General features: G+C 39.6%; 1 protein-coding gene across 4 annotated transcripts in view; it reads right to left on the reverse strand.

The window, feature by feature from the left end:
- Positions 1 to 27,710, reverse strand: part of Dis3l2 (DIS3 like 3'-5' exoribonuclease 2) — a 381,042-nt gene that overhangs the window by 207,107 nt on the left and 146,225 nt on the right. For all 4 annotated transcript variants that reach the window (XM_041650838.1, XM_041650836.1, XM_041650837.1 and 1 more), the window contains 2 exons: positions 26,105 to 26,205; positions 17,458 to 17,705 (listed from right to left, as the gene is read on the reverse strand). In XM_041650838.1, the coding sequence (XP_041506772.1) occupies positions 17,458 to 17,705; positions 26,105 to 26,205 (349 nt within the window). The remainder of the gene's footprint in view (positions 1 to 17,457; positions 17,706 to 26,104; positions 26,206 to 27,710) is intronic.

The following is a 27,710-nucleotide window of genomic DNA, read 5'->3' on the forward strand; positions in this document are numbered from 1 at the left end:
GTACCACAGTGTTTTCATTACTGTAGCTCTGTAATAGAGCTTGATGTCAGGGATGGTGAGGCCTCCAGAAGTTCATTTATTGTACAAGATTGTTTTGGCTATTCTGGATTTTTTGTTTTTTCACATAAAGTTGATTATTGTTCTTTCAAGGTCTGTGAAGAATTGTGTTGGGATTTTGATGGGGATTGCATTGAATCTATAAATTGATTTTGGTAGGATGGCCATTTTTACTATGTTGATCCTACCTACCCAAGAACATGGGAGATCTTTCCATTTTCTGGTACCTTCTTCAATTTCTTTCTTCAAAGAATTAAAGTTCTTGTCGAATAGGTCTTTCAATGCTCAATCATACTACAAAGGCATTTGTTCAATTATGTTCATAGTAGCATTACTTGTAATAGCCAGGACCTGAAAACAACCTAGATGCCCCTCAACTGAAGAATGGGTATAGAAAATGTGTCACATTTACACATTAGAGTACTACTCAGATGTTAAAAAAAAAATGACATCTTGAATTTTGCATGCAAATGAATGGAACTAGAAAAAAACATCCTGAGTGAGGTAACCCAGACCCAAAGAGATGAATATGGTATGTACTCACTCATAAGTGGATACTAGCTATAAACAAAGGCTATTGAGCCTATAGTTCATGATCCTAGAGAAGCTAAGTAATAAGATGAACCCTAAGAAAAACATAGACAGATCCACCTGGAAATTGGAAACAGACAAGATCGCCTGACAAAATTAGGAGCATGTAGGTGGAAGGAGAAGGGAGGGTGGAAGGGGAAAAGGAGAAAAGAGGAGGGGTGAGGAGAACTTGACGGAATGGCATAGTCGAGAAGGAGGAAGGACAGAGATGAGAGCAAGGAAAGAGATATCTTGATTGAGGGAGCAATTATAGGGCTAGCAAGAAACCTGGCTCTAGAGAAATTCCCAAAAATCCATAAGGATGACCCCAGCTAAGACCCTAAGCAATAGAGGAGGGGGGCCCAATCTTGACTTGCACTGTAGTCAGACTGATGAATATCTTACATATCAACATCGAACCTTCATCCAGCAACTGATGGAAACAGAGGCAGAGACCTGCATCGGAGCACTGGACTGAGCTCCCAAAGTCCAGTTGAAGAGTAGGAGGAATAAGAATATGAGCAAAGAGGTCAAGACCATGATGGGTACACCCACTGAAACAGTATACCTAAGCTAATGGGAGCTCACCAACTCCAGCTGAACTGGAAAGGAACAAGCATAGGACCAAACTAGTCCCTCTGAATGTGGTTGACAGTTGCATGGCTGGGGCAGACTGAGGGGCCACTGGCAGTGGCACCAGGATTTATCCCTACTGCATGTACTGGCTTTTTGGAAACCTATTCTGTTTGGATAGATACCTTGCTGAGCCTAGCTATAGTAGGGAGGGCCTTGGACCTTCTCCAAAGCAAGGTGCCTTACTCTCTCTGAGGATTGGATGGGGGTGGGGTAGGAGGGTCTGTGGAAGGAATGGGAGGAAAGGGAATAGGAACTTGGATTGGTATGTAAAATGAAAAAAAGTATGTTTTCTTTTAAAAAAACTAAAAAAAAGGAAAAAACTTCTTTAAAAAAAGAACAAAGAACACAGATGTGAAAATGAACTCCACAACAACAACTTTTCATTTGTGTTGACCTGGCTCCCATCTTTATAGGACACTAATATGCCAACAGCCAGCACAGCCAATTTATGACAAAGAATGATGTCAGAAGGACATTTGACAGTGGATTCTGTCTATTGAGCTCTTCATGACAGAGAGATCACTCTCCACTAATGTGGAAACTCTAAGTCTGGGTTTATGACTGCCATCTTCATTTGCACTACCTATTGTACTAATGTAAGTACCACAATACATACATTTTCAGAGTACTTTATAAGGTACCATGTGATTATATATTATCTCAATCAACACCGATTTTCTGCAAGAAGCAAATCTTAGGACACTGACTAGAAGAGTATAATCAGGAGAAGGCCTTCAGTAGACTGCAGTGTTATCCTGCCAGAGACAGTGGTGCTCAAGCTCAATATTCTAGAGCCAAGACACAGGATCTGAAAACACAGGGTGCAAGGAAAGAGTGTCAGGCTGTTCTGTGTCACAATGGAGACCTACTTGTGGTTGGGAATGCAGTTTAGTGGTAGAACTTCTGTGAACATGCACAAGGTCTTGAGTTTGGTCTCCACCATTTGGGGCAAAAACAACAAAAATTTAATTACAAAATGTTACTCTTGTCCTCATAATGAATTACTTTTATTTATTTTGTTTTTTTCAAGTCATATATGCATACATAATTTATATATCTATATATAATCTAAGAACTACAAATCAGAGAAAACATATATCTGTCTTTTGAGATTGGCTTAATATTATCTCAAGTGTGATGTGATGCTCTTTTATATCTTTTATGACATGTCTAGGGATACAATAATTCCTTTTATTTTGAAATGGAGAACACAAAAACCATAACTGATGAAAATAGCCATAAAATATACTACTGACTTCTTTATTTCTATTCAAAGCAGCTAAGAGATGCTTCAGAAGTAAAAATGATTAGAATAATATAAAAAGGTTACATACATATGCTGCCAAGGCATAGGACACTGCCTTTTTGTGTGACAGGGTGTTACTACGCTGCCCAGGTTGGCCTCAAAATCAAGACAATACCTAAATTACACTAAATAATGAACTATTTATTAACCCGATGACTACGTAATTGCTGGGTATAGTGCAGTTTGAGAGAACTATATCAGCATGAAAAGAAATGTTCTTGTATGTGTGGGTGTTTGGGTACCAGTGGAGGTAAGGCAGATCCAGAGCATAGTAAGATCTCTCACCCTGGGAAGCTGGGTAATCTTCTCCAAGATATAATATGGCCACAAATGGTAATCCTACGCCTAAAGCAGAGAAAATTTTAAAATCCTGGACAAAAAAAAAACTTTCTAAGATTCCGCTTCTGAAGGATCATTACAGTAATCCTCTGCCCATGGTTTTATTTTCCAAGGTCTTAAGTACCCACAGTCACCCACCCATGGTTAGGAATTACTAGATGGAAAAAAAACTAGAAATAATTCATAAAATTTTAGTCACATGCTATTTTGGGTAAGAATCTCCCACCACCCTGCTAAGGTCCTCTATGGGGCATACATTCTCCTTTTGCCCAGCCTATTTACTCTGCACATACAGCCCATTCATTAATCACTTGTAGCCATCTTTGTTGCCAGGTCAACTTATGTGGCATCATGGCGCTTGAAGTCAAGTAGACTTATTTTCCTTAATATTGTCTATATAGTGTAAAAACAGTAGTTCTGGCAATTTTATTACAGTACATTGTTATGATTACTGTTGCTAATCTCTTGCTGTGTCTATTAATAAGTTGAACTTTATCATAAGTTCATACCTATAGGCAAACCCAAGGGGTATGTAGGGTTCAGTGCTATCTGTGATTTCAGGCGTCCAACAGAAGTCTTGGAATGCATCATATGCCAAAAAGTGACTATTATATCAATATCACATAACATTTAAACATAGAGCATATTCAATTAAAAAAAAACATACTGATTATAAGCAAGGAAAGGTTAAGGGAAAGTATGAGAGAAGAGCTAAACATCCTCTAAACAAATAACCACAAAATGACAGTCACTATTAAAAATGGACATGGGTACAACAACTGATGGGCCTATTAGCCCTGAGACCTAAGCACTTGAATCAACAGCTCAAGTGCATAAGGAATAAGTCTCAATGGCTTTGGGTTTGGGGACCTCAGAAATATGTAGAAAAAAAACAATAGAACTACTGTATAAACAAAGATCCTGCTAGCAGCCACCACAGGCAAAGTGACACTACTTGCAAATAACAAGAATCACAAAGAAAAAACTTCACAAAGTGAAGGCAATGAGGGGGAAAATGAGGAAAAAAAGAAGGCAATGAAACTGAAGAACAAAGATCTCAGGAAAAATGTAGAGAAAACTTGTGAATGGCAGATTGTGATGGGTAATCTTGAATGTCCACATGGAAGAACTTAAAATCACCATGGAAACAAATCTCTAGGCATGTCTGAGAAGAATTATTTAGATTAGGTTAATTCATGTGAGCAGTACCATTCCACAGGCTGTAAAAAAGCATAATTCATGATATTTAGTATAGTTTTTATACACTGAATAAAAAGAAGAGCTGAGCACAAGAATGCATTGGTCTTGAATTCCTGATTGTGGATATAACATTATTTGCCACCTCATACTCAATAGGGTGGATAGTATACTGTGAGCCAAAACCAACCCTCTTACAACTATTTTGTCAGGCTGTAGATTTGCTGCCGTTGTTGTTTTAATCATCAGAACAATGAGACAGTTAACTAATAAACAGACCAGGGCAAAGGGATCTAACGTCAGCAGAGCCAAAGGGAGGTTCTAGATAAAAAAAGCTAGAAATCATTTTCAAATATAGTACTAAGATAACATTCCTGAAATAAAAGGAAATGTAGATTTTTCCAGACAGGCTAGATCACATCACAGGAAGAACCAGAGAAACATAATAAAAAAAATCATTGGATATCAGAGTTAAAACTTTCTAAATGCACAATCTCAAGAGAACAAGGCTGTCATAAACACCTACTGAAAACCTACTAAGAGATGGGGTTGTTCACAGGGACAACCAGCGTTGTTTAGTGGACCACATATGTGGCAAAAAGAGTGAGGGAAAGCTGGTAACAGCAAGTATGGGGACAGATCCAATCCCATAAACTGTCACAGAAGTCGCAGAAGTAATGAAAATTTTTAATTTATTTTTATTGAGCTCTACATTTTTCTCTGCTCCCCTCCCTGCCTCTCCCTTGCCCCTTCAACCCTCCCCAAAAGTCCCCATGCTCCCAATTTATTCAGGAGATCTTGTCTTTTGCTACTTCCCATGTAGATTATGTCTATGTAAGTCTCTCTTAGTGTCCTCATTGTTGTCTAAGTTCTCTGGGATTATGGTTGGTAGACTAGCTTTTTTTGCTTTATGTTTAAAAACCACCTATGAGTGAGTACATGTGATAATTGTCTTTCTGTGACTGGGTTGCCTCACTCAAAATAATGTTTTCTAGTTCCATCAATTTTCCTGCAAAATTCAAGATGTCATTATTTTTCTCTGCTGTGTAGTACTCCATTGTGTAAATGTACCACATTTTTCTTATCCATTCTTCAGTCAAGGGGCATTTAGGTTGTTTCCAGATTCTGGCTATGACAAACAAAGCTGCTGTGAACATAGTTGAGCACATGTCCTTGTGGCACGATTGAGCATCCTTTGGATATATACCAAAAAGTGGTATTACTAGGTTTTGAGGAAGGTTGCTTCCCAATTTTCTGAGAAATCGCCACACTAACATCCAAAGGGGTTGTACCAGCTTGCATTCCCACCAGCAATGCAGAAGTGTTCCTTTTTCCCCACAACCTCTCCAGCATAAGTTGTCATCAGTATTTTTGATCTTGGCTATTCTTACAGGTGTAAGCTGGAATCTCTGAGTTGTTTTGATTTGCATTTCTCTGCTAACTAAGGATATTGAACATTTCCTTAAGTGTCTTTCAGCCATTTTATTTATTTATTTATTTATTTATTTTTTCCTTTCAGCCATTTTAGATTCCTCTGTTGAGAGTTCTCTGTTTAGGTCTGTACTCCTTTTTTTTTTAATTGGATTATGTGGATCTTTTGGTGTCCAATTTCTTGAGTTCTTTGTATATTTTGGAGATCAGACCTCTGTCTGATGTGGGGTTAGTGAAAAATTTTTCCTATTCTGTAGTCTGTTGTTTTGTCTTGCTGACTGTGTCCTTTGCTTTACAGAAGCTTTTCAGTTTCAGGAGGTCCCATTTATTAATTGTTTCTCTCAGTGCCTGTGCTGCTGGGGTTATATTTAGGAAGAGGTCTCCTGTGCCAATGCGTTCAAGTGTACTTTCCACTTTCTCTTCTATGAGGCTCAGTGTGGCTGGCTTTATGTTGAGGTCTTTGATCCATTTGGACTTAAGTTTTGTGCATGGTGATAGATATGTGTCTATTTTCATTCTTTTACATGTTGATATCCAGTTATGCCAGAACCACTTGTTAAATATGCTTTCTTTTTTCCATTTGATATTTTTTTTTTTGTCAAAAATCAGGTGTTCGAAGATGTGTGGATTGATATCCGGGTCTTCTATTTGGTTCCATTGGTCCTCCTGTCTGTTCTTATGCCAATACCAGGCTGTTTTTAGTACTGTAGCTCTGCAGTAGAATTTGAATTCAGGGACTGTGATGCATCCAGAAGGTCTTTTATTGTGCAGGATTGTTTTGGCTATCCTGGGTTTTTTGCTTTTCCATATGAAGTTGAGTACCGTTCCTTCGAGGTCTGTGAAGAATTTTGCTGGGATTTTGATGGGCATTGCGTTGAATCTGTAGATTGCTTTTGGTAAGATTGCCAGCAATGAAAATTAAAAAGAAGCATTTTTCTTTTTCCCATATTGTGCGCTCTTTTCTGGCAACAAAATTCACCAGGTTATATACTGGGGCCAAACACTCTTAATTTGTTTATGAAATTACAACATGACTTATAAAGACAAAAATCATATTTTAGTTATGCCTTCCAAATATAATCAACATCTCCAAGTTCCTATTAGTAGTAATTAACATTTATTTTACTAAGTTCCAGAGTACATTTCTCAAGTGCCTCATTTAAATAAATTTATTATGGATTTCCACTGGAGATATATTTGATAGCTGTACAGACTAAAGAGCTTGCAGAAGATAAAAATCTAATGAGCCAGCATGGTGAAAGAGCTCAGGATATTGGAAAGGGCCTCAGATGCCTCAGAAAGACTCCCTCTCTCTACGTACTCCTAAACCCTGATCTCTCTAAACACTAGGCTCCCTTGAACAAAGCTCTAACAGGAAACTGACTGGTGGATTGTGTCATTATGTTGCACAAGTGTTTGTTTTGACATTTTGGTTTCAGTGTAAGTATCAGAACCATAAAAATAACTTTCATAGCTGGGTGGTGGTGGCACATGCCTTTAAACCCAGCATTTGGGAGGCAGAGGCAGGTGGATCTCTATGAGTTCGAGGTCAGCCGGGTATAAAGAGCTAATTCTAGGACAGCTAGGGCTGTTACAAGAGAAACCCTGTCTTGAAAAACAAACAAACAAACAATAATAATAATAAAGTAACTTTCATGGAGATGTACTGCAGCTCCATTGTATTGCTTTCTGTGTACTTTCCTGGAACTGGAATTACAGGTGTTTGTGAGTTTCCTGGTGTGGGTATATTTCCCTCAACCAGTATACCTGTGCTGCTCTCCCTGAATCTTATAAGAAACACAGATAAAGTACACAACTATTTTTTCTACATAAGTTAATAAATTAAATGAATCATATAAATGGACTAAAGACAAAAATCACATAAATATCTCATTAAGAAAAAGATTTTTACTGGGCGGTGGTGGCTTATGCCTTTAAGTCCAGTTCTCAAAAGGCAGAGGAAGGTAAATCTCCATGAGTTTGTGCCCAGCCTGGTCTACAAAGCAAGTTCCAGGATAACCATGGTGGTTACACAGAGAAACCCTGTCTCGAGAAGGGGGGTGGGGAGACACACAAAAGGACTTTGGACACTCTCAATGCAGAAAAGGTCTTTGACAAATTCCAACATGCCTCAATGATAAAAGCCGTAGAAAGAACAGACCTCATAATAAAAGCTATATATGGCAAACCCATACCAACATCATCCTAAATGAAGAAAGACTTGAAGGAATCCTATTATAATCAGAAACAATACAGGACTGTCCACTGTCTTCACTCCTTCTGCTAGAAAGCACGACCTAGAGCAGTGGTGCTCAACCTTCCTAATGCTGTAACCCTTTAATACAGTTCCTCATGGCAGGGTAACTCCCAACCATAAAATTATTTCACTTCATAACTGTAATTTTGCTAATGTTATGAATTGTAAAGTAAATATCTGATATGCAAGATATTTGATATATGACCCCCTATGAAACAGGCATTCAATCCCCCCAGGAGGTCATGACCCACAGTTATCACTATTAGAGCAATAAGACAAGAGAAAGAAATTTAAAAGACACAAATAGGAAAAGAAGTCAAATTATTACCCTTATTTGCAGATAGTATGATATTGTACATAAATGATCCGATAAATTCTACCAGAAAACTTCTAGAAATGATCAACAGTTTCAGTTACGATATAAATCAACTTACAATAATCAGTATCCTTTCTGTATACTAATAACAAACAGAGAACAAAATCATAAAAACACTGTCATTCACAATAACCTCAATAAAATAACATATAACATAAGCCTACCTAAGGATGTGAAGGATCTCTACAAAGAGAACTTTAATCTGAAGAAGGAGCCTGAGGAAAATGCTAGATGGAAAGACCCCACCATATTCATAGATTAGTACAATTAATACTGTGAAAAAAATGCCATGCTAAAAAAGCAACTTACAGAGCCAATATAATCACAATCAATCACAAACCCTATGACATTTTTCACAGAAATTTTTAAAAATCCCAAAATTTATATGGAATCACAAAGGACCCAAGATAGCTGAAGCAACCCAGAGCAAAAAGAACAATGCTGGATGGATTACCACACTAGATTTCAAGGTATATTACAAAACTACACTAATAAATACAGCATGGTACCGGCACAAATGCAGGCATGTAGATCAATGGAACAAAATAGAGGACCCAAACACAAGAACACATAATTACAGCCATCTCACTGCTGACAGAGGCCAAAAATACAAACAAGAGAAAAGACAACATTTCCAACAAATGGTGAAAACTGGATGTCTACAAGAATGAATTAGACCCCTATCTATCATCCTGTACAGTAATCGGTTCTGAATGGATCAAAGCATGCAGTGCAAAAGAAACCTGAAATGCTGAACACTGCCAGAAAAAAACTTAGGCAGTACCCTGCAAGATACAGGGGTAGGAAAGGACTTCCTGAATTGGACTCAATTCACTCAGGAGTTAGGTCAACAACTAACAAATGGAACCTCTCCCGTGAAATTCAAAAGCTTCTATATAGCAAAGGAATCAAGTAAAGAGTAAGCACACAGAATGGGAGAGATTTTTGTCAATTACATATGAGATAGAAAATTAGTATCCAGAATATACAAAGAATTCAAAAAACAAGAGTCGAGAAACAAATAACACAATTAAAAATGGGCCATGGATCAAAAAGAAATTACAAATTTCTAACCTTACCAATTAGGGAAATATGAATAAAAACCACGTTAAGATTTCATTTCAGCCCAGTCAAAACATTGAAGATCAAGAAAACACCCAGCAACAAATGCTGTTGAGGATGTAGGCAAAAGAAACCCCCTTTCACATGGGTGGGACTACAAACTGGACTAGCCACCACAGAAATCCATGTGAAGACATCTCACAGAGCTAAAAGAAGGTAGAGCATATGACACACCCAAAGAGAGAAGCAATCTACAAACTGTCAATGTCATTACCAAAAACTGCAACATGGGAGGTCCTGAAGCAGTCAAGAATAGGGAAACAGCATTAATGGTCAGACAGGGCAGTTTTGTGGAGTTGGTTCTCTACTTCCGTTTTTACATGGACTCTGGGGATTGAATTCAGAACATCAGGTTTGTGTGTATCTATACCAACACAGCCATCAAACCAGCCACCAAATAATGAATTCTTGGGGTGATATTTTACTTTACCTATAAGTATATATTTAAATTATTTTAATTGTCAATATTTAATGTGCATATATTTCAAAAGTAAAAGTGAAAAACACATCTGAATTTCAATACTGCAGTAACAGTTGTAAGGAAGAAGCATTTCCTCAGTAGTGAATTTATAATGGTCACTACGAATCTTTCTCGCCCAGCAGAGCTTCCCCATGAATACCGGGTCCTAACACATAATACCATAGGCAGTGTAGTCAAGCTTCTTCCAGTTGATGGGATGAGCAATGAAGGCATAAATATTCTCTATGAGAAGCATGAGACCGACTACCCTGAGTAATAAGGAAATGACAAAGCTACTGAGAAAAGGGAGCAACTACACACAGAAGAGGTTGTAACCGAGGTAGTCCTTCAAATTGGCCTGTGTACCTAACAGAAAATACAAACTCTCCCAATATTAGTGTCCTTGGTCACTTATCTTCTTTTCTCTATTAAATACTCTTTGAACACCAGCCTTAAAGCCAATCTATGCACAGGGCATACACTCTTGTACATCAGCTTTATCATCACTGTTCTTAAATAAATAAGCCCACACATAATGACTCCTGTTGTCAGCTCCATGCAGATAAAATGGTATCACAGCCTTGAGAAGCCACAAAAAGAACAAACACTGGCTCATTCAAGGGCCCAGAATACCAGTAACCATACAAAGCCTTGCTGGCACACAAAGTATGGTAAACACAGCAATGTCTATACCTATATATTATCCATATTGTTTTCCATAATCAGGGGTAGACAGTTACCTTCTCTTCTAGATCAATATTATGACAGCAAAATGCAGCATGTAATGGATGGGGATCTCAGGGAAAATGTTTTTAACAATGAAAATATAAACGAATGGGTGGAAAGTAAGATTATTTTTGCTGTTGTGGCGGAGGTTTTGTTTTTTTGAGATAGAACCTCAAGCAGACAAGGTTGGCCTCAAACTCAATATGTAGTTGACAATGGCCTTGAATTCTTGATCCTCTTGCCTCCATGCCTGGCACAAGAAATGAGACTTAGCAAAATCAAATGATTTTAGGGAAGATCTTGAAGTGTGAATCAGTGTTGTCACAAAGGGAGTAGCTAGAGGCTGAATGCAAACTCAGAGTGGGGAAAGGCTAACACTATGCAAAGTCCACATAAATGAAGTAGAAAAAGACAAGATCTCCTGAGTAAATTGGGAGCATAGGGAAAAGGACAGAAGGGGAGGGGAACAGAGAAAAATATGTAGCTCAATAAAAACAATTTTAAAAACCACCAAAGTACACACCAACACATTTTAGGCAGGTGCATTAGGAATTATAATGCAGATGTTGACTTTGTCAGACGTTTATTTCAATGGAGATTGTCCCCCCCCCCCCCCCGCGCTTATTGAGAAATGTAAGAGTTGGGTTCAGCTGGGCAGTGGTGGTGCACACCTTTAATCCCAAGCACTCGGGAGGCAGAGGTAGGCAGATCTCTGTGAGTTCACAGCCAGCCTGGGCTACAAGAGCTGGTCCCTGGACAGCTAGGGCTGTTACACAGAGAAACCCTGACTCGAAAAACTAAAGAGTTGGGTTCATCAAAATTATTTTCTGGAAAGAAAAACAATTAAAACTCACAATGTGGGGAGTTAACATTGTCTGGGCCATAGCAGATCCACAGAATTCTTACAATTGACATCTTCTAGGTGTTACATAATCAGTCTTTAGAAATAAAACTACCTATTAAATTTGCAATGTATGGTTCTTGGTGCTGAAGTCCACAGACAAACTAGCAAGTCTTCAGACTTTGAGCTGAATTCCACAAGGGGTCCCCTGGCTTCTGACTCTTGGTTTGCCTTGTCTAAGAGGAAGCACTATAACACTGCCCACCTTCTGGGGAGCTTCTTCCTTGGCATGATGAGCCTGCTGAACTGGCCTCTCTCCCTTAGAAGAGAAGGGCTCGAGAGGGCTCTAGCACAGGCTCAAAGTTGTCAATCCAGCAACATTCCAAGAATCTTTCCAGCTAGGTTAGGATACACTGTTTGGATAAATGAAAACATGCATTTCCCCAGCAACTGTTTCTGTTCCTGGAGGTGAGGGCGCTGCAGCCAGCATAGAGGCAATCAGGGGCTCCTGCTCCTATATACAGACTTCAGGCTCTTTGACTAGGTTCTCTGGGGAAGCAGCCACTTAGTAACAAAGGCCTGTATCAGGACCATTCTCCTCCATTCCCTGATTTCTTCAAAATGCAAGGTTTTTGTTTTTTTTTTTTCCTCAAAGCTCATCCTTACAGGCCACCAGGTGGAGCCCAATAGTCATATAAAAAAGAGCCCCCTCCTCAGTCTGATCTGCTTTTCTTTGCCTCTTAGCCAATGGTTCAGAAAGGGCTTGTAAAAAAATCTCAATGTGTCATATAACTCGGTCTCCCCCTTAAAGATTATTTAAATACGAAATGTGCCCTCAGAAAGTAAAACACTCATTTTGTGCAAGGGGTGTTGGTGACTGTAGAAAGTTTTTCTGTTTACTTTATCTTGTAAACAATGGCTCCATAGCATTAATTTCTCCCTTTGCCTTATTTAGCAGCCTGGTCACCACTGCATTTTTCTGCTAAAATAAATAATTTATATAAAGTAATTTTTACCATGTCATCAATTTATATTTATCCCCTAAAGAAACTCAGTATCTTCTAAACCAAATAGAAGCCAGGTATAGTGGTTCATGGCTTTGATTCTAGCACTCAGGAGACAGAAGTAGGTGGATTTCTGTGAGTTAAGGCCAGCTGGTCTACAAAGCAAATTACAGGATGGTCAGGCTATACTGTGAGACCCTGTCTTTAAAAAACAAAACCTCAAAAGAAGTATTTGCCTCCATCGGCTGACTATCTGAGGACTGGCCCTTTAAGTGCAAAGCTAGGAGAAAAAAATATTGAAACAGGCCCCACCCAACCTTCTTCTCCACCACACACCACAGCAATAAGAACTTCTTTGGTTGCTTCCATGCTGCTTAACCATTGGCTTCGCTGCCCTCACTGAAATCAGCAAAACTGCAACCCATCCTCAATGTCTCCTTTCAATAGCCTTGAGTTAAGTCCAAACAGTCTCAAGTTCAACCATAAGTCTCTCATCTTTACTGCACCTGTACTGACCTATTTGTTTCCCCCGCAAGTCCCCAAAAATCTGTTCAATAATCTAAGATATATGTTAATTTGTTCTTGACCAGTTCCTCTCCTACATCCTCAGCCTTCAGTGATGCCAAAAACCACTATTTGCTTCTCACAGTAGCTAATATAAAACTCTTCTATTTCCTTCAAGATTTACCCTTATATTATTTGAGAAGAAACCATTACAAATCTAAGAGAAAATGAGTATGGTATCTTTGTGCCCACATCATCCTAGAAGAGATGAGGCTGAGGCAGTGATCTTTGGAGTTTGGGTAGTAGATCTTACAAAGGTCTAAGAAATACCAGCTTGAATACCATTGTAAAAGTTTCAAAAGGGAATGATGATTTAAGAGAGCTGACGAGTTCCTAAAACTGTAAATCTCATTACATAATCACAAATCATTCCAAAGAGGAAGCCAATGCAACTCTTTGGTTATTCTGGATAAGAGTCCACTACCAAATATTAAAAGTACTAAGTATGCTGTGATTTATGACAAAAAGAACTAGTCCCTAAATACCAGCAAGGGCTCACTGAGACTACCTTTGGAGTTTTGACAGAATTACAAGCCTAATAATTCATTAAAGGTGGTAGATATATTGTTAAGAGAAGTCAAGTGAGACTCCTCATGACAATTTAACATCAAGACAGAAAACAATTTGAACAACCACGGATCTCCAAACTGTAAAGACCTATGAGCTTCCCTTAGGTTGAGTTGCCAAAGTGGCACAAGGGATGCCAGAGAGGCAAGTACAGCACATGGGAGCCAAGATCAACGGCTTCCTTATGGATCCTCCCAAAGCTATATCCTATAAATGTTCATATTCTTTTCAATCCTTTTGTTAAATATCAGCACTTCCTAATATAGATATCCTCTACCTGATTTGTATACTTCTTACCACTTGTAAACCAGGCATCGATCTTGAGGTCATGGAACTCTGGGCTCCACTCCAAACTCCCCCTCATTCTTCTGTATTTCCTAGTCAACCTGGCTGCAGATCTCAAAGTCACCTTCATTTCGACCTACTCACCTGACCAGCCTTATCCTAAGGTATCCTTGATCAAAAGGAGCACATGGTCAAGCGAAGTATCAAATCAGCAACTACAATCCAAACAGTATCTGAGCTGCAGTGATGAACTGATTAGAAGCTACGAGGATGCCCAGAAGGAGGCTTGGAGTCCGGGAAGACTTTCTGAGTAGCCAACTGCGTTGAATTTAAAAGCTGAGTATTTCACCAAAAGGTAAAGGAAGTATGTGTGTAAAAGCCTGGAGTCATGAGCAGCCACAGTCATGTAGAGAAACAGCAAAGGATGGGATCAAGTGAAGGCTATGGTGGAAGCCAAGGCTGCTCTTGGAACATTGTGTTGAAACTACTATCAGCATCTACCCTAGGGCACTCAAGTCTGAGGCCTGGAAGTTCATCTAAGATTCTTCTACTTTTTCCTTCACACAAAATTTACCTTGTTTCCCCAAAGTTTTTCACTCCTCTTGCCTCCTCCACAATTCTCCTGTTTCAGGTCTTCTCAATTCCTCCAGCTTCTTCTGACAATCTATAATATCTATAACTGTCCCACACGCTCTGTGCTCTCCATTCTAGACTCTCAGTACAAGAGATCTGTTAGCAATGAGTTTTCTATCTTCCAAGTAATGATCCTAGATCTCCCTTTCTTCTATCTCCAAACTTTCATTAAAGTATTTTCTTTCTGTGGAAGAACTTAAGACATGTTGTTTTGTACTCTAGTGGTAGCTCAATAAGACAGGAATTCACTTCTCCTGCTTTCTCCATGTTCCTTCCCAGGCAGATGTGTTCACAGACCTATTCATGGAACACAGAAGACTGAATCCCATATCTACGTCAAACTACTACCTAGGAAAACATCTGTCTTAAACTTGGCCAATGCAATTCTCTGCCCCATGAATTCTGTCTTGTAATCCAGACTTCAGTATGTGACCTGTGACTGGCCATGAATGCTGCTGTGCAGGTGGATGGCTGTTATACAAAGGAAAGCAGAGGAGCTAGGCTCACAAGTAGAAGGGTGGCTGGTTTGTCGGGTGCTTGAGAGAAAAACAACATGTTTACTGCCTTATTAGTTATGAGTTTCTCATAATCCTTCATCCCATTTCACACCCAGAGTTTTAGGAGAACCACCAGAGTCTCATAGTAATCCCCATTTTATTTAAATTAGTACAGGTAGGATTCCATTTCTTAGAATCAAGTTACATCTTTGCTATTTCTATCAAGGTCTTCTATTAGTAACAGTTTCCAGAACTGACCCTAGCTTGTTCACCCTGCACTTCTCAGGTGGTATAACACCTTACACGTACTTAAGGCTGTCTTCTGAACTAAATGTAACCACTACAGAGGAATATAGTTGGACTTGAGTAATTAGTAACAATTTCACATGCAGAAAAAGCTTAAGACTGTTCAGGGGAAAGATGCAGGCACAGGGAAGAAATTCAAAAGGAAGCCACTTTAGCTGATTGGGTTTTCAGGCACTGTTTATGTGGAAGCTGACCATACATTCCCACCCACTGCAACTACTACCTCATGCCCCTTGTCAAAGCCTGGCAAAGATGAGGAAGAAAACCTAGGCCACTGTAGCACATCATGTGCAGACTGGAAAACAGTGACCTCAGTTCCTAAAGATCAGTAACTGATAGCCAGAACAAAACAGCAAGGGACCACCAACAGCTCAACAGCTGCAGCCCTCAGCCTCTGGGCAACAGACGGCATCTGAGAACTTCATTATGAAAAGCTGTTGTGCTTTATTTTTTTTTTAAGTAAATTTTATCTTCTCAGAAAGAATTTTGATTTCACAGTTTTAGGAAATAGAATTTGAATGTCTTTATATTACAAATATAAACAGAAATCATAGATTTTCATCTAAATATTCAAGCTTTACTTTGGAAGTTATATATAACACATGATTATCATTTTAGAATACTCTTTCTTTAGAATCAGTGAATATACTTGCTGTTTCCAAGGACTGAATCCCTTTGTGGCTGCTACTGCTGCTACACTAAACTTGAGCCAAGGGTTTCTGATGAGATAAGGGCTCAGCTGTGCATGAAAAATATATAAGGTCCTTCAGAAACTCACACCAGGAAGATTTCCTGACTACACCCTTAGACTTGAATACTTAGGAAATGGCCCAGTCAAGCTTGCACAATGGGAAATGGTAGAAAGGCAGATAAAAGACAGCTGAATTTCCTGCTTTGACATGGCAGTCATCCCGTCACTGCCCAAGAGAGTATGCCAACACAGGGGCAGGTGGCACAACCATCACCAGGCCCCTTGATTTGATGGTGAGAAATAGGCAAGTCTGTGAGAAGGGCTATTTGGAACTCAAGAGGTTAGATAACAAGTTAGGCTTTAAAAATGATGACCCTATAACCACGTACTAGACAGCAGAAAAGAAAGCACAACAGTTCTCAAGCAGCTCTGAGGCCATGGAAATTACTCCAATCTTCACATAACTGCAAAAGGGGCATGGGAGGATATTTCTTAAACTGCATCAGTATGACACATAGATGATAGATAGATAGATAGATAGATAGATAGATAGATAGATAGATTTGTTTGTTTATTGAGACAGGGTCTCATTATATAGCCCTTGCTAGACTAAAACTCTATGCAGCTCAGGCTGGCCTGATCTAACAGGAATCCACCAGCCTCCATTTTCTCCATGCTGTGATTAAAGGTGTGGGCCACCATGCCTGGTCTAATATCTAGGTTTCATTTTGTTTAGTTGACAAAGTACTAGGTACATACAAGTAGAATAAATCTAATAAAAGTATGAGATGGTAGCCAGTGGCCCAAAGATCATTCATTCACCATAGGCTCTGATAAGCACAGGGCATCTTTAGGAGGATCTTAGACAAGTTGAATAACCATTAAACTGGGCTACATGTAAATGTCCAAATATACTTCTCTACATTATGTACTTATATTTAATTTTCATGATGTAAAAACTAGACACCATTATAAAGAGTAAAAAATATAGCTAACACAATATTACTTTTCTTTCAAAATGAATACTAGCTATAAAAAGAAATAGGTATGGCATTATTGAGACAGCTAGGTTCAAAAGGTTCTTCAAACAAAATAAAATGGCAATTGTTGATAGTCTAAGGGGTAATTCTGTCTGCAATGTCATATATGAGTCTTTGGCATTACTCAAATTGAAGACCATTATGAGCATCAATAAGCAAATATGTCTTCATGTTCATATTAAAGCAAAGAAGCCAGAAATTACCTGAATATGGTGGAACTTTTCATATTTTAACATGAGATCTGAAAGTAGAAGGCTGGCTATTCTGTTCAGTACAAGAACTTATCTACAGGATACATGTCCCAGTGATATTTATCATATAACAGGAAGAGGTTCAGAATATATATTTTATGCCAAAAGCAATGGTATTTGCCTGGTAATCAAGCAATCTATAGGTGACCGAAGGGCAATTTCTAAAAGTTCAGGGCCAAACTGCACCAGTACCAAGGCTTTAGTAAAGAAGATAGACCTGAAGTACATAAGCTGCTCACCTAAAGCCCGCCCACACTGACTTCTTGCTGTGCCCTGCAGTTTTCTGTCAAAGAGCACCTACCCCAGGGCAAAGTTACAGTCCTCCTTCCAGTCTATGATGCGGCAGATGAATAGTGTGCTGGCATAATCTCTAGGCCGGGTCATGAAGTCCTGGGGACAGTCCTTGAGAGGTACATAAATTCTAGGCACTCGGTGGTCTGAAGGGGAAAACAGGGCGTATTTCTTAAACAGGTCACTGTTCTTATCAGCCAAAGGTTTGAGGATGCCGGTTGCTGCGCGGGAATGCTTTTTCTCCAAGATGTAAACCACCTGAAAACACCAAAGACAAAGTCATTGTTTCTCTATGTGAAAATCAATCAGAAAGTCAACAGCACATTATCAGATTAACCAGATGGACCTAGCTGCACCGGGAGGTCACCGTGAGGTGGCTCTCTATGATATTCTGTAACTAGGTGATCTATATGTAAATCGCAACAACTTAAGTATTAGATGTGGGGGAGAGTCCAAGGGGAAAAAAAAACCCTACGGACTAGATGGATAAATTAGATGAAAATGCTTTAATAACCATGCCCTGTGTCTTGTAAAGGTATGTGTAGCCCAGCAGGGTAGACAGCTCCAAGTTTCAGCTGCACATTATACTTTCCCGCATTAATACCAGAAAGAGAAATTGTTTTCTTTAAAAATGTTACTGAACATAAAAAATTACTGTTCTCAATTAGGATATAACTTATATTTCCTTGCTGAAATCTCCTGTTTTCTTAAATATGTCCAAAGAATGTGTAATGTGTGGTGAAAATCTTTTTTTAATTGTTTTATTTTTCTGTTCCCCTCCCTACCTTCCCCCTCCCCTTCTACCCTCTCCTATGATATCCATGCTCCCAATTTACTCTGGAGATCTTGTTTTTTTCTACTTCCCATGTAGATTTGGTCCATGTATGTCTCTCTTAGGGTCCTAATTATTGTCTAGATTCTCTGGGGTTGTGAATTGTAAACTGTTTTTTTTTTTTTTGCTTTATGTCTAAAAGCCATTTATGAGTGAGTACATATTGTTTTTGCCTTTCTGGGTCTGGGTTACCTCACTCAATATGAAGTTTTCTAGATACATCCATTTGCCTGCAAATTTCAAGATGTCATTATTTCTTTCCACTGTGTAGTACTCCATTGTGGGAATATACCACATTTTCTTTATCTACCCTTCGGTTAAAGAGCATTTAGGTTGTTTCCAGGTTCTGGCTATAACAAATAATGCTGCTATGGACATAGTTGAGCACATGTCCTTGTGGTATGATTGAGCATCCTTTGGGTATATACCCAACAGTAGTATTGCTGGGTCTTGAGGTAGGTTGTTTCCAGATTTTCTGAGAAATCACCATACCGATATTCAAAGTGGCTGTACCAGTTTGCACTCCCACCAGCAATGGAGGAATGTTCCCTTTACTCCACATCCTCTCCAGCACAAGCTGTCATCAGTGTTTAGATCTTGGCCATTCTGATAGGTGTAAAATGGAATCTCAGAGTTGTTTTGATTTACATTTCTCTGATGGCTAAGGATGTTGGCTAAGGATGTTCCTTAAGTATCTTTCAGTCATTTTCAATCCATCTGTTGAGAGTTCTCTGTTTAGGTCTGTACCCCATTTTCTTATTGGATTATTGCTCTTTTGATAACCAATTTATTGAGTTCTTTGTATATTTTGAAGATCAGTCCTCTATCCGATCTGGGGTTGGTGAAGATCTTTTCCCATTCTGTAGGCTGCCTTGAGGAAAATATGAGCCTCACTTTGACCTAAGATCAGAATTGGAACTTACCTCTAGTTCCACCAAGGTTATTGTGCTTCTTCAAACAAAGGTCCCACGCAGATTTAGACCAGAGTCTAAATCTCTCAAGGGTGTTGACAATAGTCAGAACTTGTATTCCAGGAATAGAGAAGTAAATGTTTCAACCTCAAACAAAAGTCTGTGGATCCAACTAAGTTCCAGTTCCTTTAAGGAGAAAGCTTTGAATTCCACCCAGGGAGTGGTTTGCCTACAAAATACTTTGGTCTAGGGTGTGGGTGTGATTTCTTTTGTTCTAGCAACAGACTGTTTACAGAAGGATCCCACGACCGTCAATTGATGTGTTCATTTCCTTGTATCATGTTAATGCAGTTTTTTGTCTTACTCCTACCTTTTGGGGCCAAGGGTATTCAAAGCAGTTGGAAACTAAACAAGGGTGAATCCCGGTACTCACTGGAACTCCCTCCCAATACTAAGTTTCTCTGTTTTATTATTTTCTTTTGTGTCTTCATATTCTTTACTATATTTCTAAATCCCCATGCCTTTTACCCTGGCGTGAGGTACTTTTGTTGAGGCTGGTCCCTGATAAAGGGCAGCCCAACGTGGGGCAGACTCCGACACTGCCATTTTGTCTTGTTGACCGTGTCCTTTGCTTTACAGAAGCTTCTCAGTTTCAGGAGGTACCATTTATTAATTGTTGCTCTCAGTGTCTGGGGTTATATTTAAGAAAGGGTCTCCTGTGCAAATGCATTCAAGTGTACATCCCACTTTATCTTCTATGAGGTTCAGTGTGGTTGGCTTTACACATTGAGGTCTTTGACCCATTTGGACTTCAGTCTTGTGCATAGCGATAGATATGTATCTGTTTTCAATCTTCTACATGCTGATATCCAGTTATGCCAGCACCATTTGTTGAAGATGTTTTCTTTTTTCCATTTTATATTTTTTGCTTCTTTGTCAAAAATCAGGTGTTCAAAGGTGTGTGAATTAGTATCCAGATCTTTGATTTGATTCCATCGGTCCTCCTGTCTGTTTTATGCTGTGGTACTGTTGCTCTGTAGTAGAGTTTGAAGTCAAGGACTGTTATGCCTCCAGAAATTCCTTTATTATACAGGATTGTTTTGGCTATCCTAGGTTTTTGCTTTCCACGTGAAGTTGAGTATTGTTCTTTTGAGGTCTTTGAAGAATTTCACTGGGATTTTGATGGGGATTGCATCAAATCTGTAGATTGCTTTTGGTAAGATTGCTATTTTACTTTGTTAATTATACCTACCAAGAGCATAGGAGATCTTTCCATTTTCTGGAAATTTCTTTCTTCAAAGATTTAAAGTTCTTGTCATACAAAAGTCTTTCAGTTGTTTGCTGAGAGTTACTCCAAGACATTTTATGTTCTTTGTGGCTATCATAAAACATCATGTTTCTCTGATTTCTTTTGCAGCCCATTTATCATCTGTGTAAAGAAGGGCTACTGATTTTTTTGACTTAATCATGTATCCTGCTAAATTACTGACGATGTTTATGAGCTGTAAAAGTTCCTTGACAGAACTTTTGGGATCTCTTATGTAAACTATCACACCATCAGCAAATAGTCCATTTGAGTCATAACATCTGTTAGTTCCCTTATTTCTCTGTTGAATTTTCTGATTGTCAGACCTTTCCAGTGGTGAGAGTAGAGTGTTGAAGTCTCCCACTATTAGTGTATGGGGCTTAATGTGTGATTTAAGCTTTAGTAGTGTTTCTTTTACATATAAGGGTGACCTTGTACTTGGGGCATAGATGTTCAGTATTGAGATTTTCTCTTGATGGATTTTTCCTGTGACTAATATGAAATGTCCTTTTTCTCCTTTGATTGATTTTAGTTTGAAGTCTATTTCGTAAGATATTAGGATAGCTACACCAGCTTGTTTCTTAGGTCCATTTGATTGAAAAACTTTTTCCCAACCCTTTACTCTGAGGCAATGTCTATCTTTGAGATTGAGGTATGTTTCTTGTATGCAGCAGAATGATGGATTCTGTTTTCGTATCCAATCTGTAAGTAGTGTCTTTTTATAGGTGAGTTAAGTTCATTTATATTAAGAGATATTAATGACCAGTGATTGCTATTATTATTGCTATTATCCTGTCATTTTAGTTTTCATGGTTAGTGAAATTATTGTGTGTGGTTTTTCCCTTTTTAGAATCTGCTGCTGTGAGAGCATCTTTTTTTTTTTTTTGTTTTTCGAGACAGGGTTTCTCTGTGGCTTTGGAGCCTGTCCGGAACTAACTCTGTAGACCAGGCTGGTCTCGAACTCACAGAGATCTGTCTGCCTCTGCCTCTCGAGTGCTGGGATTAAAGGCATGCGCCGCCATCGCCCGGCTTGAGAGCATCTATTGCCTGTGTTTTTGTGGATGCAGCTAAATTTCTTGGGTTGGAGTTTTCTTCTAGTACTTTGTGTAGGGCTGGGTTTATGGCTAGGTATTGGTTAAATCTGGTTCTGTCATGGAATATCTTGTTTTGTCCGTCTATGGTGACTGAAAGTTTCACTGGGCATAGTAATCTGGGCTGGCATCCATGATCTCTTAATGTCTGTGTAGCACTTGACCAGGACCTTCTGGCTTTCATTGTTTCCATTGAGAAGTCAGTTGTAATTCTGATAGGTCTGTCTTTACATGTTACTTGGCCTTTTTTCTTTGCAGCTCTTAATATTCTCTCTTTATTCTGTATGTTTAGTGTTTTGATTATTATATAGCAAGGGGACTTTTTTTGATTCAGTCTATTTGGTATTCTGTAAGCTTCTTGTATCTTCATAGGCATATCTTTCCTTAGGTTGGGAAAACTTTTTTCTATGATTTTGTTGAATATATTTTCTGTGTTTTGAAGTGGACTTTTCTCCTTCTTCTATCCTTATTATTCTTAGGTTTGATCTTTTCATGATGCCCCATATTTCGTGAATATTTTGTTAAGTTTTTGTTACATTTAATGTTTTCTTTGACTGATGAATCTTATTTTCCTCTATCGTGTCTTCAAAGTTTGAGATTCTTTCTTCCATCTCTTGTATTCTGCTGTTTATGTTTGTATTTGTGGTTCCTGACCACTTTCCCATATTTTGAATTTCCAAAATTCCCTCGGTTTATGTTTTCTTTATTGACTGTATTTCAATTTTCATGTCTTGAATCATTTCTTTTACGTGTTTGATTGTTTTTTTCTTGGTTTTCTTTAAGGGATTTGTTGGTATCTTCCAATTTTTTTGTTTGTCTTTTCCTCCATTTCTTTGAGAGAATTTTTCATATCCTCTTTAAGGGCCTCAAACATTCTCCTAAAGTTATTTTTTTTAGGAGAATGTTAAAGTTATTTTCTTCTGCTTCATCTGTATTGTGGTGCTCTAGTCTTGCCTGTTACAGAGCCACTAGATTTTGGTGGTGCTGTATTGCTCTTTGTGGTGTTAAGTGTGTTCTTATCTTGTCTGACCATTTTTTCTCCTCTGAATAATGCAGTTGGGGCTGTGTCTCTGGTGATCACTCTTCCAGGTGCCAGTGGATCCAAGGTTCACATGGTTGCTCCTCGTGGTGGATTCTAGACCATGGTTCCAGTCACCCCAGAGGTAGCTCGGCATTCTTAGAGGTCACTCGGTGCTCCCAGAAGGCTTTTGGACCTGCTCCTGAGGACTTCACTGGCTCGGGCATGCCTCCACAGAGGTCAGAGGTCGGAGGTCGCTGGCTCAGGCCTGCTCCCATAAAGATCACCTGGCTTAGGTCTGCTCCCAAAGATGTCCCTGTCTCAGGCCTGTTCCTACGGAGGTAGCTGGCCTGGCTGTTGAAAATCTTTATTGGACAACCCAGTATCTTGAGGCTGGTATCAGCTGAATATCTTTTCTCATTTAATATGATTGTTTTGACTCTTGGTATAGTTCTTAAGGAGTTTCTGGACCTTTTGGCTATCACCTTAAGAGACCCTGAGTCCTACTCAAACCTCTCACAGACAGACAGAAATCTTATTGAATTTTAGCACAATTTAGTTTATTGGAACACTTCAGTTCTAACAATAACTCCGTTTTCAATAACATTTTGATATATTCTGTTTATACAGTAACACTGAACTTTTGTTGCTGTCTACTACTTTTTTCTCTGAGGTAGAAGGGAATCTCCCAGGTTAGACCACCTGGAAGTATGAAAGGGCTATCTCCAGCTTTCAAGTACACAATCTTCCAATTTGGAGTATTTTATTACAGCAGTATCTCCTTCGCTGGGACTACCTGGCTGCTCAGCACCGCTAAGTACAAGAAAGGAATCCCCAGGTCATAGAGATCATAAGTCTATTGAGGAAGGGTCTTATAGGCCAATGGTCAAGTTCTCTAGATGAGGAGAAGGGCGATTTCCATGTCAAGCTACTTACTGGGATAAAACCCTTTTCACTGTGGTCTCCAGCACCTGGTACCTCTAAGTTAAACCGGGGAATCTCCAGCCCTAGTAGAAAAGGCTTCCTGTGCTTCTTATCATGTGATCTCTTGAGTTGGAGCCAGTCAGATGCCTGCTGTCTCTTAGTACGGAAGGAAATTAGGAGCCTGAGGTGAAAGGAGAGCCCTTGCCCCTAGCCATTTACTATCCAGGACTCCCAGCCAATTTCCTTTGCAAGTGCTGCCAGGATTGCCTGGTATTTCTGGAGAGTTTCATGTCAGACATGGAATCTCCCTGGCCCATCTCCTATTGTTGGGCTGGATTCAGAAGCACAGCATATGTCACCCTCTGACTGGGAGGCTGTGAGGTTCACTATTTACTTTCTTTATTTCTAGGGTTCCTAACAGGTTCATGTAAACGGAGACTGCTCATTCATTTCCCAACTGCCCAGATACAGAAACTATATTAATTACAACAGTTTGGCCTATTAGCTCAGGTCTCTTGTTAACTAACTCTTACATCTTAAATTAACCCATTTCTATTAACTTGTGTATCACTACCAGGCTGTGGACTACCGGAAAGGTTCTGAACATCTTTCTCCTTTGGCAGCTACTTGGTGTCTCTCTGACTCTGCCCACTCTATATATCTCTTCCAGTCTGGCTATATTCTGCCCTGCCATAGGCCAAAGCAGCTTCAGAAGGACATCTCACATCACATTCATTCTCCCTTTCTAGCCTTCCTCTATATTCTTTCCCAGATTGATAGTTAAGTTTAGTAAGAGGAAAAAAACGAAGTTCATGCCATCACACCTGAACTGAAATCCCTTGATTTTTGACACTTCTAAAGAACAGAGAGCACCTGAGCATTACACATTATGTACACAATGTCAGTTGCCCTGGGAATGGCTCCAACTCCACATAATTTTGCTCATACATGCTATTTTCTTTCTTTTTTTTAATTTATTTATTTATTAAAGATTTCTGTCTCTTCCCCGCTGCCGCCTCCCCCTCCCCCAATCAAGTTCCCCTCCCTCGTCAGCCCAAAGAGCAGTCAGGGTTCCCTGCCCTGTGGGAAGTCCAAAGACCACCCACCTCCATCCAGGTCTAGTAAGGTGAGCATCCAAACTGCCTAGGCTCCCACAAAGCCAGTACGTGCAGTAGGATCAAAAACCCATTGCCATTGTTCTTGAGTTCTCAGTAGTCCTCATTGTCCGCTATGTTCAGTGAGTCCAGTTTTATCCCAGGCTTTTTCAGACCCAGGCCAGCTGGCCTTGGTGAGTTCCCGATAGTACATCCCCATTGTCTCAGTGTGTGGGTGCACCCATCGCGGTCCTGAGTTCCTTGCTAATGCTCTCTCTCCTTCTGCTCCTGATTTGGACCTTGAGATTTCTGTCCGGTGCTCCAATGTGGGTCTCTGTCTCCTTTCATCGCCTGATGAAGGTTAATATTCAGGAGGATACCTATATGTTTTTCTTTGGGTTCTCCTTCTTATTTAGCTTCTCTAGGACCACGAATTATAGGCTCAATGTCCTTTATTTATGGCTAGAAACCAAATATGAGTGAGTACATCCCATGTTCCTCTTTTTGGGTCTGGCTTACCTCACTCAGGATAGTGACTATTTTCCCTTATAACTTTAGACCCAATTCATTATGAAACATTATCCAAGAGAGAAGGAAAGAAATAAGCATGGGTAAAGGGTGGCAGGAAATTACAGACAGAAGTTTCATGAACAGAGGCTACCTCTACCCAGCTCTCACTACAATCATAGAAGACCATGGCTCAGTGCAGTCAGAGTATAATTTTTCAAGAGAAGCAAAAAGTATAATTTTTACATAAATATTCTTTGCTTAATATAAACCATGAAGTAAAAAATTTAAATACTGCACAGGTGAGACAAACAGGTATAGCTTTGCCACATGTATATTATGTATAATGTATAAATATTTGTGAATATATACACATATATGTATATATACAATACATGGCTGATATGGAGTGATATTTTAGACAATCTTCATACCAAAAACACAGGAGACAACCAAAGAACTGTGAGAAAAGGAAGACAAACTGGATCCAGCACCCAGGCCACCCAGTCATGATAGCAATACCTACCTAGTATGTCTTAACAGAGTTATCCCTAAGAATGCTTAGTGAGATGAAGGTCCAGGTAACTCCATGAGCAACAGCAGGATACATATAGTCTAACAACGTACAAATTCCTCATGTTGACAGACACGCTGGTTGGAGTGGTTATGTGACTCCCAGAGTGAACACTGATGGATGTCCTGGTACAGGCAGTCTCACACTATGGTTTTACTTTATCTCTTGTACTTACAGCATGTGTGCCACCAAGAGCAAGAGTCAACTATGTTTGCTCCTATACCCAAAATGCCACCAACATCCCAAATCATCGAATAAATACATACTCATATGCTTATAGTTACAAAAGTCCTATTCACTTGCCCTAATTTACGGGTTCTACTGACTTTCTGATTAACCGAGCAACTAGAGTTCTGATGAGTATCCCAAGTGACAAGTAGAAAAAACTTTAGGAAATGACCTTTGCTGATTTCTGCAGTGACTTCTCAGGTACGGTTCTTGTGTCCTGTGACATGGGGGTGTTCTCATCTTTTGTAACTGGAGCACTGGAATCTTCTCTTCCTAAGTCAGAGAGATAAAAAAAGAAAAAGAAAAGGAACCAATTAGTTGCATATCCATTGGGTACACAGAGATCTTTAAATTCATATTAGAAAGTTTCTTGGAAGCCGAGTACTCCATGCCATTTGTTTCACAAAAGAGGACTGTGCATAGAAGTTGGGCCATTTGGATAAATCAAATCATGTTGCATCTGTGTTCACACAAAACACCCAGTCTTAGCAGGGTACATTTGATCTACTTAACATTACTAACATTCTAAACATCTAATTAACAATTAACAGGGGTCTATAATCAATTCACAGGGAACTAAGAAAGACTTGTACATCAAGACATTTCCAAGGCCCAAATAAAAACATAACTCCTTTTCATGATTGGCAGCCTCTTCTGGGCAGGTCTGGAAACACTGTTGTGGTCTCAGACTCAGAATGATCAACTGTGTTTTTATCTCTGCAGAAATCCTCCCGCCACAGTGCTACTGAATGCAGGATTTTCAGTCTTCCAGAAAGAAAAAACAAACTTTCCCATGGTAAACGGCCTCTCTATCAGTAAAAGAAAGATAATAACCCAAGACTATCTTTTATCTTAGAGCAATAACTCAGGATGCAAATAAATGAATGAATGAATGAATGAATGTCACCAGATGCTTCCAGGTCATTTAAAAAAAATAATCTGAAAGAAAACACACACACACACACACACACACACACACGAGGGCTGATTTCTTTTGTTACATGACATACATTACCAGTTTAATGTTAATCTGTTTTTTTTACAGATTAACACAATTCATTGAAGAAAACAAAAGACAAAATGATAATTAGACACTACTTAGATATCTGATATTTAAGGATTTAGACTTAAAAGTTAGCAACCAAGTCAGAGTGATGAAAAAACTGATTTTCGACTGGGTCCGAATTCTCGGGGCACCCAAGCGGGTGGGAGTTCCTTTGTTTCTATGGCCTGCCTGCACCTAGCAGGGTAGACGCTTTGTTTGCAACCTGCCCAACCAGCACAGAGGCCTGATCTCTCAGCGCCAGGAGAGCCAGCTTTGGGGTGAGTTTCTGGCCCCGCGGCGCCAGCCTGGGACGGGGAGCTCAGAGGTTGCTTGGCCCCCTATCCTTCTTGGGCTCTCTGCATGGCCTCTACTCCCTGCATACCGCCTATTTCTTCCTAGCCCACACAGCTTCCATCCAGAACCCTCCCCACTTCGGCCACACCGCCCTCTTTTGGCACATAACATCACCCAGCCCAGCCTGTCAAGGCACTGGGTCCGAATCCTCGGGACACCCAAGCGGGTGGGAGTTCCTTTGTTTCTATGGCCTGCCTGCACCTAGCAGGGTAGGCGCTTTGTTTGCGACCTGCCCAAACAGCACGGAGGCCTGATCTCTCGGCGCCAGGAGAGCCAGCGTTGGGGAGAGCCAGCGTTGGGTAGGCAAGGAGACCTGATCCGGTAAAAGAAGATCCATAAGGGAGCATTTGGAAGAAGAGATGGGCAGACGCCAACGCAA

The sequence above is a fragment of the Microtus oregoni genome, unplaced genomic scaffold (assembly GCF_018167655.1).
Source record: "Microtus oregoni isolate MIOR12 unplaced genomic scaffold, Mior012 000004F_ref0000308, whole genome shotgun sequence".
Taxonomy (NCBI): Eukaryota; Metazoa; Chordata; class Mammalia; order Rodentia; family Cricetidae; genus Microtus; species Microtus oregoni.